The 12,792-nt window shown below is 41.9% G+C and overlaps 1 protein-coding gene across 4 annotated transcripts in view; it reads left to right on the top strand.

The window, feature by feature from the left end:
* Positions 1 to 12,792, top strand: part of BCL2L13 (BCL2 like 13) — a 79,375-nt gene that overhangs the window by 28,153 nt on the left and 38,430 nt on the right. For all 4 annotated transcript variants that reach the window (XM_043517613.1, XM_038412111.2, XM_043517623.1 and 1 more), the window contains 2 exons: positions 6,191 to 6,347; positions 8,850 to 8,919. In XM_043517613.1, coding sequence (XP_043373548.1) covers positions 6,191 to 6,347; positions 8,850 to 8,919 — 227 coding nt within the window. The remainder of the gene's footprint in view (positions 1 to 6,190; positions 6,348 to 8,849; positions 8,920 to 12,792) is intronic.

Raw genomic sequence — 12,792 nt, 5'->3', positions numbered from 1 at the left:
ACAACATACAAGTGGCTGTCACATGAGGTTATTAATTAAATAATCAAAATGATGGCAATGATTGCGCTAAGACAAATTGTGCAAAAGATAAAGGCTTCAGAGTTTTCCGCGATTGTAATGGATGAGACTACTGTTTTGTCAAGAAAAGAACAAGTCAGTTTTTCTTTAAGGTTCTTTTCTAGTGAAGACTGGGAGATTTATGGAGAGTTTATTGGGTTTTACCAAACTGATGTGAAGGATGCTGCTTCTCTTTTCAAAATTGTGGAAGATGCGTTTCTCTGGTGTGATTAGCACTTTTCTGATTGCTGGGGACAGTGTTACGACGGAGCCAGTAATGCATCTGGCAAATTTACTGGGGTCCAAAGCCAGAGTGAAGGATTGAGAGCCGAGAGCGGAATTTGTGCACTATACTGCACATTCCCTTAACCTTGCCACGCAGGGTACCCTACATAATATTCCAGAATGTTGTGATATGTTTTCGATGGTGAAAGATCTTAATGCCTTCAGGGAGTTACGAAAGTGTATGGCAGCATTCAGAGAGTTTCAGAATGAAGGGGAGCCTTCTTTATGAACATTGTGCCAAAAAGATGAACACTAAGGATCAGTAGCATTAAATCACTGCTCCACAACTATAAGGCCATGATGAACTGCCTAGATGAATTTAGTTACTCTTCAGATGAATTTGACTTAAAATGTAGTGGATTCTTGAAGCATCTTCAGTCTTTTTCAATGTACTTTACACTAACTGTTCTTGTGAAAGCCATGGGTCCTGTAGAAGAAGCTAATGCAAAAATTCAAAGCCCAAACATGTCATTGACAAACGTTAAGAAGAAAGTTGGCCTGTTGCAAGAGGTGTTTAGCGGAATGCGCACCGACTTGTCATACAGTCAGTTCTGGGAATCAATAGTAGGGAAGGCAAGAAATCTTTATTTAGATGATCCTACACGCCTGAGAAAATGCAAGCCACCAATATGGCTCACCATGGAAGCCTTCCTTACGCCTTCAGTGACCCCCAAAGAGTATTTTCTTCAAATATATGTTGGGATCATTGATGCTTGCAAAGTTGCCATTGAACAGAGGTTTTCAACCGAAAGCTTTACTTTCGAGGTAAAATGGGAGAAGCATATAACTGATGCAGCAAATGGCTTGAAACTGGACATTGTCCCAATAAGTGAAGCTTGCCAGGATGACATTAACAGGAAGAGGCCATCTCTTCTTTTAGAAATGTTGAGTTGGTATTTCCAGATTGAGAAATTGCCAGCTTAATTCGGTGAGCGAAGTGAAGCAATTTCTGAAACAAAATGAAGACTTGAGTGACATGTCAGAAGTTACAATTCTCCTGAAATTATTCTACACAATTCCGACTACAACCTTCACCGCTGAACGATCATTTAGTTGCCTGCGCAGACTGAAAAATTATTTGTGAACGACAATGGGTCAAGAACATCTAAATCACTTGGCATTTCTGCACATGCATAAGAACTCTACCTCTGAATTGGACATTGCAAGTCTCCTGGATGACTTCATTTCAAGAACTGAACAAAGACAAAGAGTGTGTGCTGCATCTTAAAGAACATCACAAAAAAAGGGGCTACATTTGTTTTAATTTTAGGAAGTTTTTTTTTTTTTTGTTTTTTTTTTTGTTTTTTTTTTTGGAGAGTTATTGATCCAAGAGTGCCTGGTTGTTTGTGTATTCAAGAGTATTAATAAAGTTGATGTTCTTAGTTAAATAATTTTTTTTCTTACAATAGTAATATTGTGAAATATAGGAAAACTGTTAAACGCTTACTGTTTCCAATCCATTTTTAAATTATTTTTAAAAATATATATATATCGGCTTACAAGGCAGGGGTGTGTGGGGGGATGTGTGTGTGTGCAGGACTTGGACCTGTAATGGGCACCACCAAAAATTATACAAACCTGCTGCCCTTGTTGGTGACTGAACCTTTATCACAAGAACAGGATCTGATCCACTGCCTTTGGTACCAGTACTAATGCCTAAAGCCCCCCCTTTCTACTTGGGGGATGACACTTGGAGGTTTCCATACAGGGCTCTGTTTTAGCACTGTAACACCTTCTTCTCTGGAGACATACCCTGAGGAGGCCTTTCTGGCAGACACCTCAGCAACCCTTCTCCTATCCACTTCTGCAGTGGGCCTATTGGAACTCCTGGATGCGTTACGGTGGTCAGTTTTATAGTGTACGAGCCGGAAAGAAACACCAACAAGAACACCTGCTAGTACTGCAACAGCCACAAGATCACTTCCCGGTACAGCACATTCCCATGGTATTGGAGGAGACCCAAAGACCTAAGAGGAGAGAGACCTATTGACTGAAGAACGGTCGACCCTTTTAGCTAAGTCAGCGTCATCCTGTGGTGATGTGGTAATGCCACCATCGCCCTCCTCTGCAGATGACATTAGGGCCTTCCAGGACTTAATGAAATGTCCATCTGAATCCCTTCAGATGCCTTTGGAGGTGGTCCAGGAGTCTCAGTGTTCCCTAGTGGACATTTTACGAATCACGCACCAAAGTAAGATCACTATACCCATCGATGAGGTCCTCTTATAACCAGCATGTATTCTGTAGCAGGCACCTGCAGCTATTCTGTCTACTTGAAAACAGGCATGCAAAAAATTACATTCTGATCAAGATAATGGTGTATTTCTCCCATCCTGTTGCTGACCCTGCTTCATAGTAGTTATGTAGCGAGTGTCCTGGTCTCCTGAGGGAGGTGCAAAATACTATGGATGACCTCCCATTTGAAGAGCCTAAGCTCTTCAGTGGCCACAAAGACTCCTCTCTCCACTCCTTTAAAAACCCTAGGATAACATTAGATCTAGGCTGTCTCTACGCTAGCTCTGCAGAGCCCCCTAGAAGATGATCCAGATCCTCATGGCCGAGACTAGCTTCTCAGTAGTACCCAGATCTTTTTCGTCTCTCTGTGGCAATGTTTCTCTGCCTTCCCTTCAGGGAGGATCTCCTATCAGAGAGCTCCAGCTCTCTAACTCATCCCAACCTTTAGTCTCTGAACCTGAAGTCTTGGCTCCTAGATGGGGTTCTCAGGCATAGAATTAAATTGCTCAGCCAATTTTCAAGCGTTTTCCTGCTAGATAAAAGAACTTAATACTTGTAAGACTTACCGGCAAAAGTGGAAATGCTTCCATTCCTGGTGTTTTCACTGGTCTTTACAAGCCTCAGAAGCTCCACTCCCAAGGACCTTATGTTACCTGTTGTGTCTTTAAGGCCAAGTTGTGTCAATGAGCTCAGTTTGAGTCTGTCTGAAGGGTTTATACAGTTTATTTCCCGCGTCAGGAGCATCTCTTGTCCATGGGACCTTAATCTGGTCCTCAATGCCTTGAGGAATACCCCTCCCCCTGTTTGAACTGATGACTACCTCACCTCTCTCTCCGGATTGCATAACTGGTTGCCATCACCTTAGCAAGAAGAATGGGAGAACTCAAGGCATTCGTGGCAGACCCATTGTACACTGCCTTCTACTTTGATGGGGTCATGCTGTAACTTCATCTCATTTCTTGCCTAAAACCTCACTGGAATTTCATGTCATCCAAGAGATTCATTTTTCAATTTTCTGTGCTTCGACAAAGGAGGCTAGTGTTTACACACTAGACAGTAGAAGGGCCCTCACCTTCTACCTTGATAGGACTAAGATCTTTAGGGCCTATCCCACACTGTATATTTTTCCAAAAGGCATAAGGGACAGCCAATATCCACTTAAAGACTGTTAAAGTAGGTTTTTGGTTGTATCTTGACCCACTGTGAAGTGGTGGGGTTACATCCTCCTCATAGAGTGACGGTCCACTTTTATAGGCCCCCCCCCCCGAAGGATCTCCCCATAGCAGATATCTGCAGGGGTAAAACCTGATTCTGTTTACACGTTCACCAAATATGCCTCCTACCTGTGTCCAGAGTGAACTCTCTAGATTTGCCTCCTCAGTATTCCCCTCCACCTTGAGATGCTTCACAGATAATTGACTCTGTGGATATGGGGAAAGTAGTGGACATGATATATCTTGACTTTAGCAAAGGTTTTGTTACCACAGTATTCTTACCAGCAAGTTAAAAAAGTATGGATTGGATGACTGGACTATAAGGTGGATAGAAAGCTGGCTAGATTGTCGGGCTCAACAGGTAGCGATCAATGGCTCGTTGTCTAGTTGGCAGCCGGTATCAAGCGGAGTACCCCAGGGGTCGGTCCTGGGGCCGTTTTTGTTTAACATCTTTATTAATGATCTGGATAATGGCATGGATTGCACCCTCAGCAAGTTCGCAGATGACCCTAAACTAGGGGGAGAGGTAGATACGCTGGAGGGTAGGGTTAGGAGCCATAGCGACCTAGACAAATTGGAGGACTGGGTCAAAAGAAATCTGAGGTTCAACAAGGACAAGTGCACAGTCCTGCACTTAGAACGTAAGAATCCTATGCACTGCTACAGGCTGGGGACTGACTGGCTAAGCAGCAGTTCTGCAGAAAAGGACTTGTGGATTACAGTGAATGAGAAGCTGGATATGAGTCAGCAGTGTGCCCTTGTTGCCAAGAAGGCTAACTGCATATTAGGCTGCATTAGTAGGACCATTGCCAGCAGATCGAGGGAAGTGACTATTTCCCTCTATTCGGCACTGGTGAGGCCACATCTGGAGTATTGAGTCCAGTTTTGGGCCCCCCACTACCGAAAGGATGTGGACAAATTGGAGAGGGATAGCTCAGTGGTTTGAACATTGGCCTGCTAAACCCAAGGTTGCGAGTTCAATCCTTGAGGGGGCCATTTAGGGATCTGGGGCAAAAATTGGAGATTGATCCTGCTTTGAGCAGGGGGTTGGACTAGATGATCTCCTGAGGTCCCTTCCAACTCTGATATTCTGTGACTCTGAGAGAGTCCAGCGGAAGGCAACGAAAATGATCAGGGGGCTGCAGCACATGATTTATGAGGAGAGGCTGAGGGAACTGGGCTTGTTTAGTCTGCAGAAGAGAAGAGTGAGGGGGGATTTGATAGCAGCCTTAAACTACCTGAAGGGGAGTTCCAAAGAGGATAGAGCTAGGCTGTTCTCAGTGGTGGCAGATGACAGAACAAGGAGCGATGGTCTCAAGTTGCAGTGGGGGAGGTCTAGGTTTGATATTAGGAAATACTATTTCACTTGAAGGGTGGTGAAGCACTGGAATGGGTTACCTAGGGAGGTGGTGGAATCTCCATCCTTTGAGGTTTTTAAGGCCTGGCTTGACAACATCTTAACTTGCCCAGATTATGTAGAAAGGACCCAGTTTTGCTCCTGGATAAATCATTGCAGCTACCTTTGCAGTGGTATGTGAATATTTTAGAGAGATTTGTGTACAGCCATGTGCCAGTGAGTAAGTTAAGGTTGCTATGAGAACCTTGACTTTTGTGTTTCCTGACATTTGTATTTACAATTTTAAATTCAGTGTCACTTACGGTAAATTCCAATACTTAATGAACGCTAAAATGCTCTGTTATATTGGTTTAATAATGCTATTGACTGTTAGCTGATGTGTTTTTAGCTTTGAGTATATAATATCAAAACATAATCTTAGTGAAGGTCGGCTTGGACACCTGGTCTGTACGAAGTATTTGTGATATCTATGATTATCATTGATCATAGTATTAAAATTCCAGTCACTGGGTAACTTATTGTAGGGAACAGTACTCCACGGGCAGGGGTGGATTAGATGACCCATTAGAAATTAAGAGATGGAAAAGATTTTAGTCAAACAGAATATTATTTTAAGAATTGCACTCGGGCATTGTTGCAGAACTAGCCACATCTGTGGCCAGATTCAGCAGTGATATAAATGATGATGTAACTTTCACAGTGGGTATAACTGAAAAAGTGCAATTTAGAGGTCGTTTTCAGTGATTGTGCAAAATATGTATAGCTTACAATTTACATATATGAATGGATCTTCCTGCTAACACAAAGGTCTAAGTAAGAAATTAGAGGGGATGCTTTGGCCCAGAGACTTCCATGGGTTTGTATTTAATTATTTCAGGCTGAATTTGCCCCTGGTGTGTCTTCCTGAAATTGTTATACAAGCGTGCTCTTACTCTGAAGCCAGGCATTTTACTGTGTGAAATAAACTTCGTGACTAGTGGCTGAACAGTTTTGTGGCTAATTGTATTTAGTGATTTGGGGTTTGTTTTTGCTTTGTCCTCAGCCTTCACCAGCACAGGGTTTGACTGCCATACTTCTCCAGTATTCAGTCCTGCCAATCCAGAGAGTTCAATAGAAGATTGCTTAGCTCATCTTGGAGAGAAGGTGTCCCAGGAACTGAAAGAACCTCTTCACAAAGCCCTACGGATCCTGCTTAGCAAGTAAGTTGCCATTTGCTTTGCTCAGTGGGAAGGTACTTTTCCCTTTAAATTCTTACAATTGCTATTATGCTGGTTATTTGACTGCACTTTGGAAGAGAAACAATACAAAAACAATCTTCCTTTGCCTGCCCTCTTCATTTCTATCTATATCTATCTATCTAGCACAAACACTCCCTTTGCTGTGTTGAACATTAAGGCAATTTTCAAACACTTTTAACTTCTGAGCATTGAGCCTCCAAGATTGACTTGCCATACTGTAAACTACTGGTTGATATCTGGCAAACCATAAATTTCCTAGAAACTGGACTGAAACCAGGTTAGCATCTCCACTCAATACTCAGTCTTAATGTTAGGTTCTGGATGCTATAACTGCAATATAATGGGGCTAATGTTGTTGATATCTCTGTATTTTAGGTACCCCAGATGTTGCTAAACTTGTCTTGGTTGCACATCTGCCAATGGAACTACTTCCACATTTTCATTGTAGGAACGTACCTCTCAGCTTGTCATGCTCCTGGCCTTTAAAATGAGGGACAAGTAGGAAATAATAGAGAAGTTGCATTCAGGTAGCACAGAAACGTGTTTAAATGTAAGTCAGCTTTTTTTGTTATTTAAAAATAAAAAATTTGTGTAGTGGGGTGGATCATCAAGGAGCCCACATGAGACAGAAAAGGGGTTATTTTACTTGTTGATTGACTGCATCCTTTCAAGAGAGTGTGGGCAATTGGGCTATCTGGACTGAATAAAGAACTGGCCTTTTATCTTAGAAATCAATGTTTAAATTCCAATAGGGCATGTAACTGATGTCCCAGTGTCTTGGCTAAAAGTGCTAGTGCTAGATAGAGTTGCTTTGGTTGCCTTTTTTTTTTTTTTTTTAAGTATGAATGAGCAAATCTGTGTTTTAGGGAAGCCAAACTGACTTCCTCCTATTCTGGTTGCACTGGATGGCAATGTGTCTGATGTCCAAAAATTGTGCGTAGAAATCTTGGGCTCTGATGAACCAGTTTGGGAGATTATCTATATAAATATGGCTGTGAAGACAGCATTGGAAAAGCTTGGGCTACACTGTTTCTGATTTGTAGATGTATACAGTAATGGGGATAGGAGGAAATTGAGATTTTCAGGTGTCCTCTGCCCGTTCTTTGAGCATTACTCTTCCAGAACTCTTCTTGCGTAGCAGTTCCTGATATTTTTAAATGACGAGGTACTGAAAGCCCAGAGTATCAGTTGCCAAGTTTCTTCAGTTCTGATATTGTGGGCCTATAGTACCTTGTATGGGCACTGGGGAGGAGTCAATAGGCCTTTATGAGGGGAGTGACCTTCGTGTAGGCTTTTGAGAGATAATGAGATGTGTAAGTAGTTCCTTGACTAGACTACCTTCTTGCAATAAATCAAGTGGTCCAGTTGCTGACTTAATAAATGAAATTGATGTTAATGGAGAGTGGATTGTCACACTTTCTTGGGTATGCAAATTGAGTCTCTTTGCACTTGTACATAGACCAGCTAAGATCGCACCAGACCCAAAGATGCTACCCTCAGTTCCACAGAAAAGGTCTCTTGTTATATCTAGAGCATCTGACTAGGACTGTTTGTGGAGCCAATCAGCTCTGTTCCTTGATCTGCCCAGCTGAAACGTGGTCTGGCCACTATGTCCTCCATCTTCAGAAACTAATAAATGCAACAACTTCCCTTATGTCCAGTTTTTATTGGGCCAAGAAATGAAGTTGTCTTGTGTATGGAAGTGCATAGTGCCACACATAGGCTGTCACATCAGCTAATGGTGACATTTCTCTAACTTTTTAGAGAAAGAATGAGTTCTAAGCACTGATTTGGTTCCCCTTTAATTTTTTCTTGATGCAGTACATAGTGCTAATGAGAATTCTATGCTAAGATCTCTGCTGGCTAACTGGTGTTTGGGTGACCCATGTGAGTTACCTGTGCACAGTAAAAGTGGTTCTGTAGTTCTTTCATTTGCCTAGCATATGATATATGCTCAGAGACCATCTTAGTTGTACTTAAACCCTTAGCACAAAATTGTCTTTGTTGCAGTGCTCTACAAATTCAGATCTTGTTAACCATCTATGTGCTTCTTTAGAAATACACACTATATCTTTCAGATGGCCTCATAGAGACAGGGAGTTCTTTCATCTTCCATTAATTTCCCCACTCCCGTTGATAATTGGTAAGCAGAAAATGGAAAGCTTATGGATCATTAATGCCAGAGGATAGTTCCCCCTTTGTAGGATGATCAGTTTTTCTTTACCTAATTCCCTAAAAATGAATTTGCTTTGTTTTACTGAAGGAATAACTCTGGATTATAGCACTGAGATACCAATGCTGTCTGGTTAATTTTTAAGCGGCACTTTAATTTTAAGCTTCATTTTGACATGCTTTGTAATTGCATGCAGTGGATGTGTGAACATTTAGTTACCTGGAAACTGAAAGAATTTTAATCTTTGTTTTTTCCCTTTATAACCTTTGGTGTTGGTTTAATTCCTGCAGGCCAGTGACGTACCAGGAATACCGAGAACGCACTCTGGAGACAGATGTTCATGCCAGTGGATGGAGCAAGGTAATAAACGAATTATCCTACCTTTGAGTTCTTAACACTTGGAAGTTAATGGGGAGGATTTGCCCTATAATGCTCCCATAGCACGATATACAGACCTATGGACTTCAAATATTTAGGAGCATCTCAGAACCAGAAATAAATGGGTTATAGTCCAACATCTTCTCCCCTCAAAAAGGTGTGTGTAGATATGATAATTAGTCCTACCACGAGTGCCGGGGACTGGACTAGATAACCTCTTGAGGTCCCTTCCAGTTCTGTGATGTACAATTTTGTATTTTTTTTTTTTTTTTTTTTTTTTGCTGGACTGCACTTTAATGCATTTGTTATTTGTTAATCTAATCTTTTTATATTGGTGTTGGGTAAGTAATAAGACAGAGATGGAGCTGCTGTTGGTTGACATTGATGCCTGGATGCCAATTATTAAAAATTTAATATTCCCTAGAAACATTTGCTGTTGAATCAGTTCTGTAGTGAATATTGAGAAGTGTTTCCATTATTCTTCTCTGCAATTGCTTCTCAGTTGTTTTGTTGATTTTTTTAAATTCTTTTCACTTGTTAATCTAGTTCTGAGAAAAGTAAAGATAACAACACGCTCCAAGATTTTGAGGTTTTAATGGCTCAGAAAATTGAGTTAAGCTTCCTGCAGCAGCCTCAGCATCATTACCATAGGTGTATGAGCTGCAAGAGGGCTTTTTATTATGTCATCGCGCAATATGTGATAGGCGATTTTGCTGATACAGCAGAACTGCATCTATTCTATAATCTGAGGCCTCTGCATTCCACTTTGCACTACATTGTATGATCCATCTACCTTGAGATATGTTTCTCAGAGGATCCCAAGACTGCAAAATGAAATGCAAATCTATAAATGGAATTCATCTAGAAGACAAATGCAGCCACCTCTGGGATGAAATGCAGTGATTTTGCATAGCTACACTATGCAGCAGAGCAAGACAAAAAGTTATTCTTTTCTTGTTGAAACTTAGTATGGAATTTAGGTAGCCTAATATAATTACCTTAGTGAGAATATGGCCATTATACTGAGGATAACACTCTATTTTTACCCTTGTGTGTATGCACACAAAAGCTGAGATTTTTAATGGCCACAAGTTGCCAGGTCCTTTTTTCTCATTCAAAAGAGAGCATAGGTCCAGCCTGATGTTAGCTGGAGCATTGGTTCAGCATTGACCCAGCAAAGAGTGCTACATATTGAATGCCAAAACTACTTCCTACTGATGTAAGTGATAGCTGCATTGAGGTACTTTGATAGTGCTAATTTCGCTTGACCCTGCCTAATTTGAGATCTCGTGGGATTATAATACAAAATGAAAAGACATAAGCCCAGGGATCCCGAATTGAAGTTCCAACAAAGTTCAACTCTGAATTTCCTGACTTCTTCAATTTAAAATCTGAACATTAGCATTGCATTAATATATTTTCTGACACAACACTAGTTAAAAAAACAAATTAACTATCTGGTACTTGTGTATTACAGCTATCTTCTACTTTTATCATTTATATGGAAATTGAGATTTTATGCTGAAAACGGATCAACCCTACATGTGGAGAAGTAATACCTTTGACTGACATGCTTGTACTTAAGGCATAAGTTTCTTATTGGAGATCCATTTTCATCTGAAAGGACAGTAAATTTTCCTGGGGCCTTAAAAAATATTCATCTGCATATTTTATACCCTGTAAGTCATCTCGCCATATGTGTTCTGCCTCTTGTGTGCCCTCTAAGGCTTTTTAGCTCATATGGTCATGTGACTCTGATCAGTAACAAGGCTCCATCAGTAACAGTAGCCACCCTTAGATAAATGTTAGTGTTTTTCATTTTTTTAAAATAGATTGTACCTCTCTTGCTCAGACACATACTTTGAGACGATAGTTAGGCACTATATTTTTCTCTACTGTCACTGGAAAAAGCAGAAGACTAAGGTGTAAACCCCAAGAGCTGCACTAAATATAATTTTCTCAAATGCAGGGTCTTAAATCAGCTGCAGAATCGATTATCATGAGTTGAGGTTTCTCTTTTGACATTCTGGGTGATATCTCTCATCCAATGGCTAACTGTTCAGTAGTTTTTGGCATCAGAAACTATCGATTCGCCCCAAAGCTGGTAGCACTGAGGGAACACTTGGCCAGCCAAGGGATTTAGTAAGACAGAAGGCATGGCATGACCAAAATACTTATAATCACTGACTTGTAACAAATTTAGTATTACTGTTAAGGTTTAGCCTTCTGCTGTATTTGATTTTTATGTCAACCCTGGTAGAAATGTACAACGTGCCTAATCTTTTGAAAAAACCCTTGAACATGTTAAGAGTGATGCATAAGAACACGCTTTATGTTAAAAGGCCTTGTGTTACTGATATTTCAAAGTTAGTGCCTATAACTAGTCTTAAAACTGTACACAGGAGAAAAAACATTGCAGACTTAATGTGCTGTATGAGAAGGGAAACTGAGGCACACTACCATATTGCTTTCATGGCTAAATGCCAAGATTCCTATACTATGAAGAACGTTAATATCTACATTGACTTAATGTTAATTGGGTTCCAAACATTTGCCAGAGCTTGTATGGATAAATTAGCTATTTTTGATAGCTTTTGGCAAGATCACATGAAACATGCAAGAATTATGCTGCAAGAACAGATCCAGTTCACTGTTGGTCTAACCAGGTTTTACCTTGGGTTTGTAAAGGGATTTAACAATATTATTCAACATGATTTTGATAAACCATTTCTGTTATACACTGATACTTCTAGTATTGGGTTAGAACAGGGGTGAGCAAACTTTTTGGCCTGAGGGCCACATCTGGGTATGGAAATTGTATGGTGTGCCATGAATGCACACAAAATTGGGGTTAGGGTGCAGGAGGGGGTGAGGGCTCTGGCTGGGCATGTGGGCTCCAGGGTGGGGCTGGGGATGAGGGCTTTGGGATGTAGGAGGGTGCTCCGGGGTGGGACCGAGGAGTTTGGAGGGGGATCAGGGCAGGGTGTTGGGGCACAGAGGCAAAGGGGTGCAGGCTCTGGGGTGGGGCTCAGGATGAGGGATTTAGGGTGCTTGGAGGGCGGGTGGGGGATCAGGGCTGGAGCAGGGGGCTGGGGCACAGGAGGGACTCGGGTGCAGGCTCCAGATGGCATTTAACTCAATCAGCTCCCGGAAGCAGCAGCATGTCCCCCCCTCCGGCTCCTACGCTGCCCTGTCCGCAGGCATTGCCCCTGCAGGCCATTGACTGCAGTTCCCAGCCAATGGGAACTGTGGGGACAGTGTTTGGGGTAGGTACGGCGTATGGAGCCCCTTGGCTGCCCCTACACGTAGGAGCCAAAGAGGGGATATGCTGCTGCTTCCAGGAGCCATGCAGAGCCGCGGCACACAAGTGTGGAGCAGCCCCAGAGCCCGCTCCCCGGCTGGAGCGCGGGAGCGGGGCAAGCCCCAGACCCTACTCCCCAGCAGGAGCTCAGGGGCCGGATTAAATCAGTTGTTGGGCCACACATGGCTCGCGGGCCGTAGTTTGCCCACCCATGGATTAGAAGCTGTAGTAATAGAGAACCAAGAATGGGAAACTCTGGTGATGCATTCAGTAATGTCTGGAACACCACTTCCTGCATCACTTTTGCGTTGGGGGTGTGGTGTTATCTGATTAAAATATGACCATATAGATCATTATTGCAACTGCTATTCTATATTTGCTGCAAATGTTGCACAAAGGGTGTCAAGTGAGGTGTCTATGAAAAGGTTACGATTTTCTGGTTATGATTATGCAGTCTGTATGCATGTATCATTTTTGTATTTGAAGTTATAAGTATTGGCTCTATACTTGGATTTCAAATGTTTGCTCCTGGGGTAATGCCCACAAGGTAGCTA

This window comes from Dermochelys coriacea, chromosome 1 (genome assembly GCF_009764565.3).
Source record: "Dermochelys coriacea isolate rDerCor1 chromosome 1, rDerCor1.pri.v4, whole genome shotgun sequence".
NCBI lineage: Eukaryota > Metazoa > Chordata > Testudines > Dermochelyidae > Dermochelys > Dermochelys coriacea.
The sequence above is the reverse complement of the archived record's forward strand: the minus strand, read 5'-3'. Positions and strand labels throughout refer to the sequence as shown.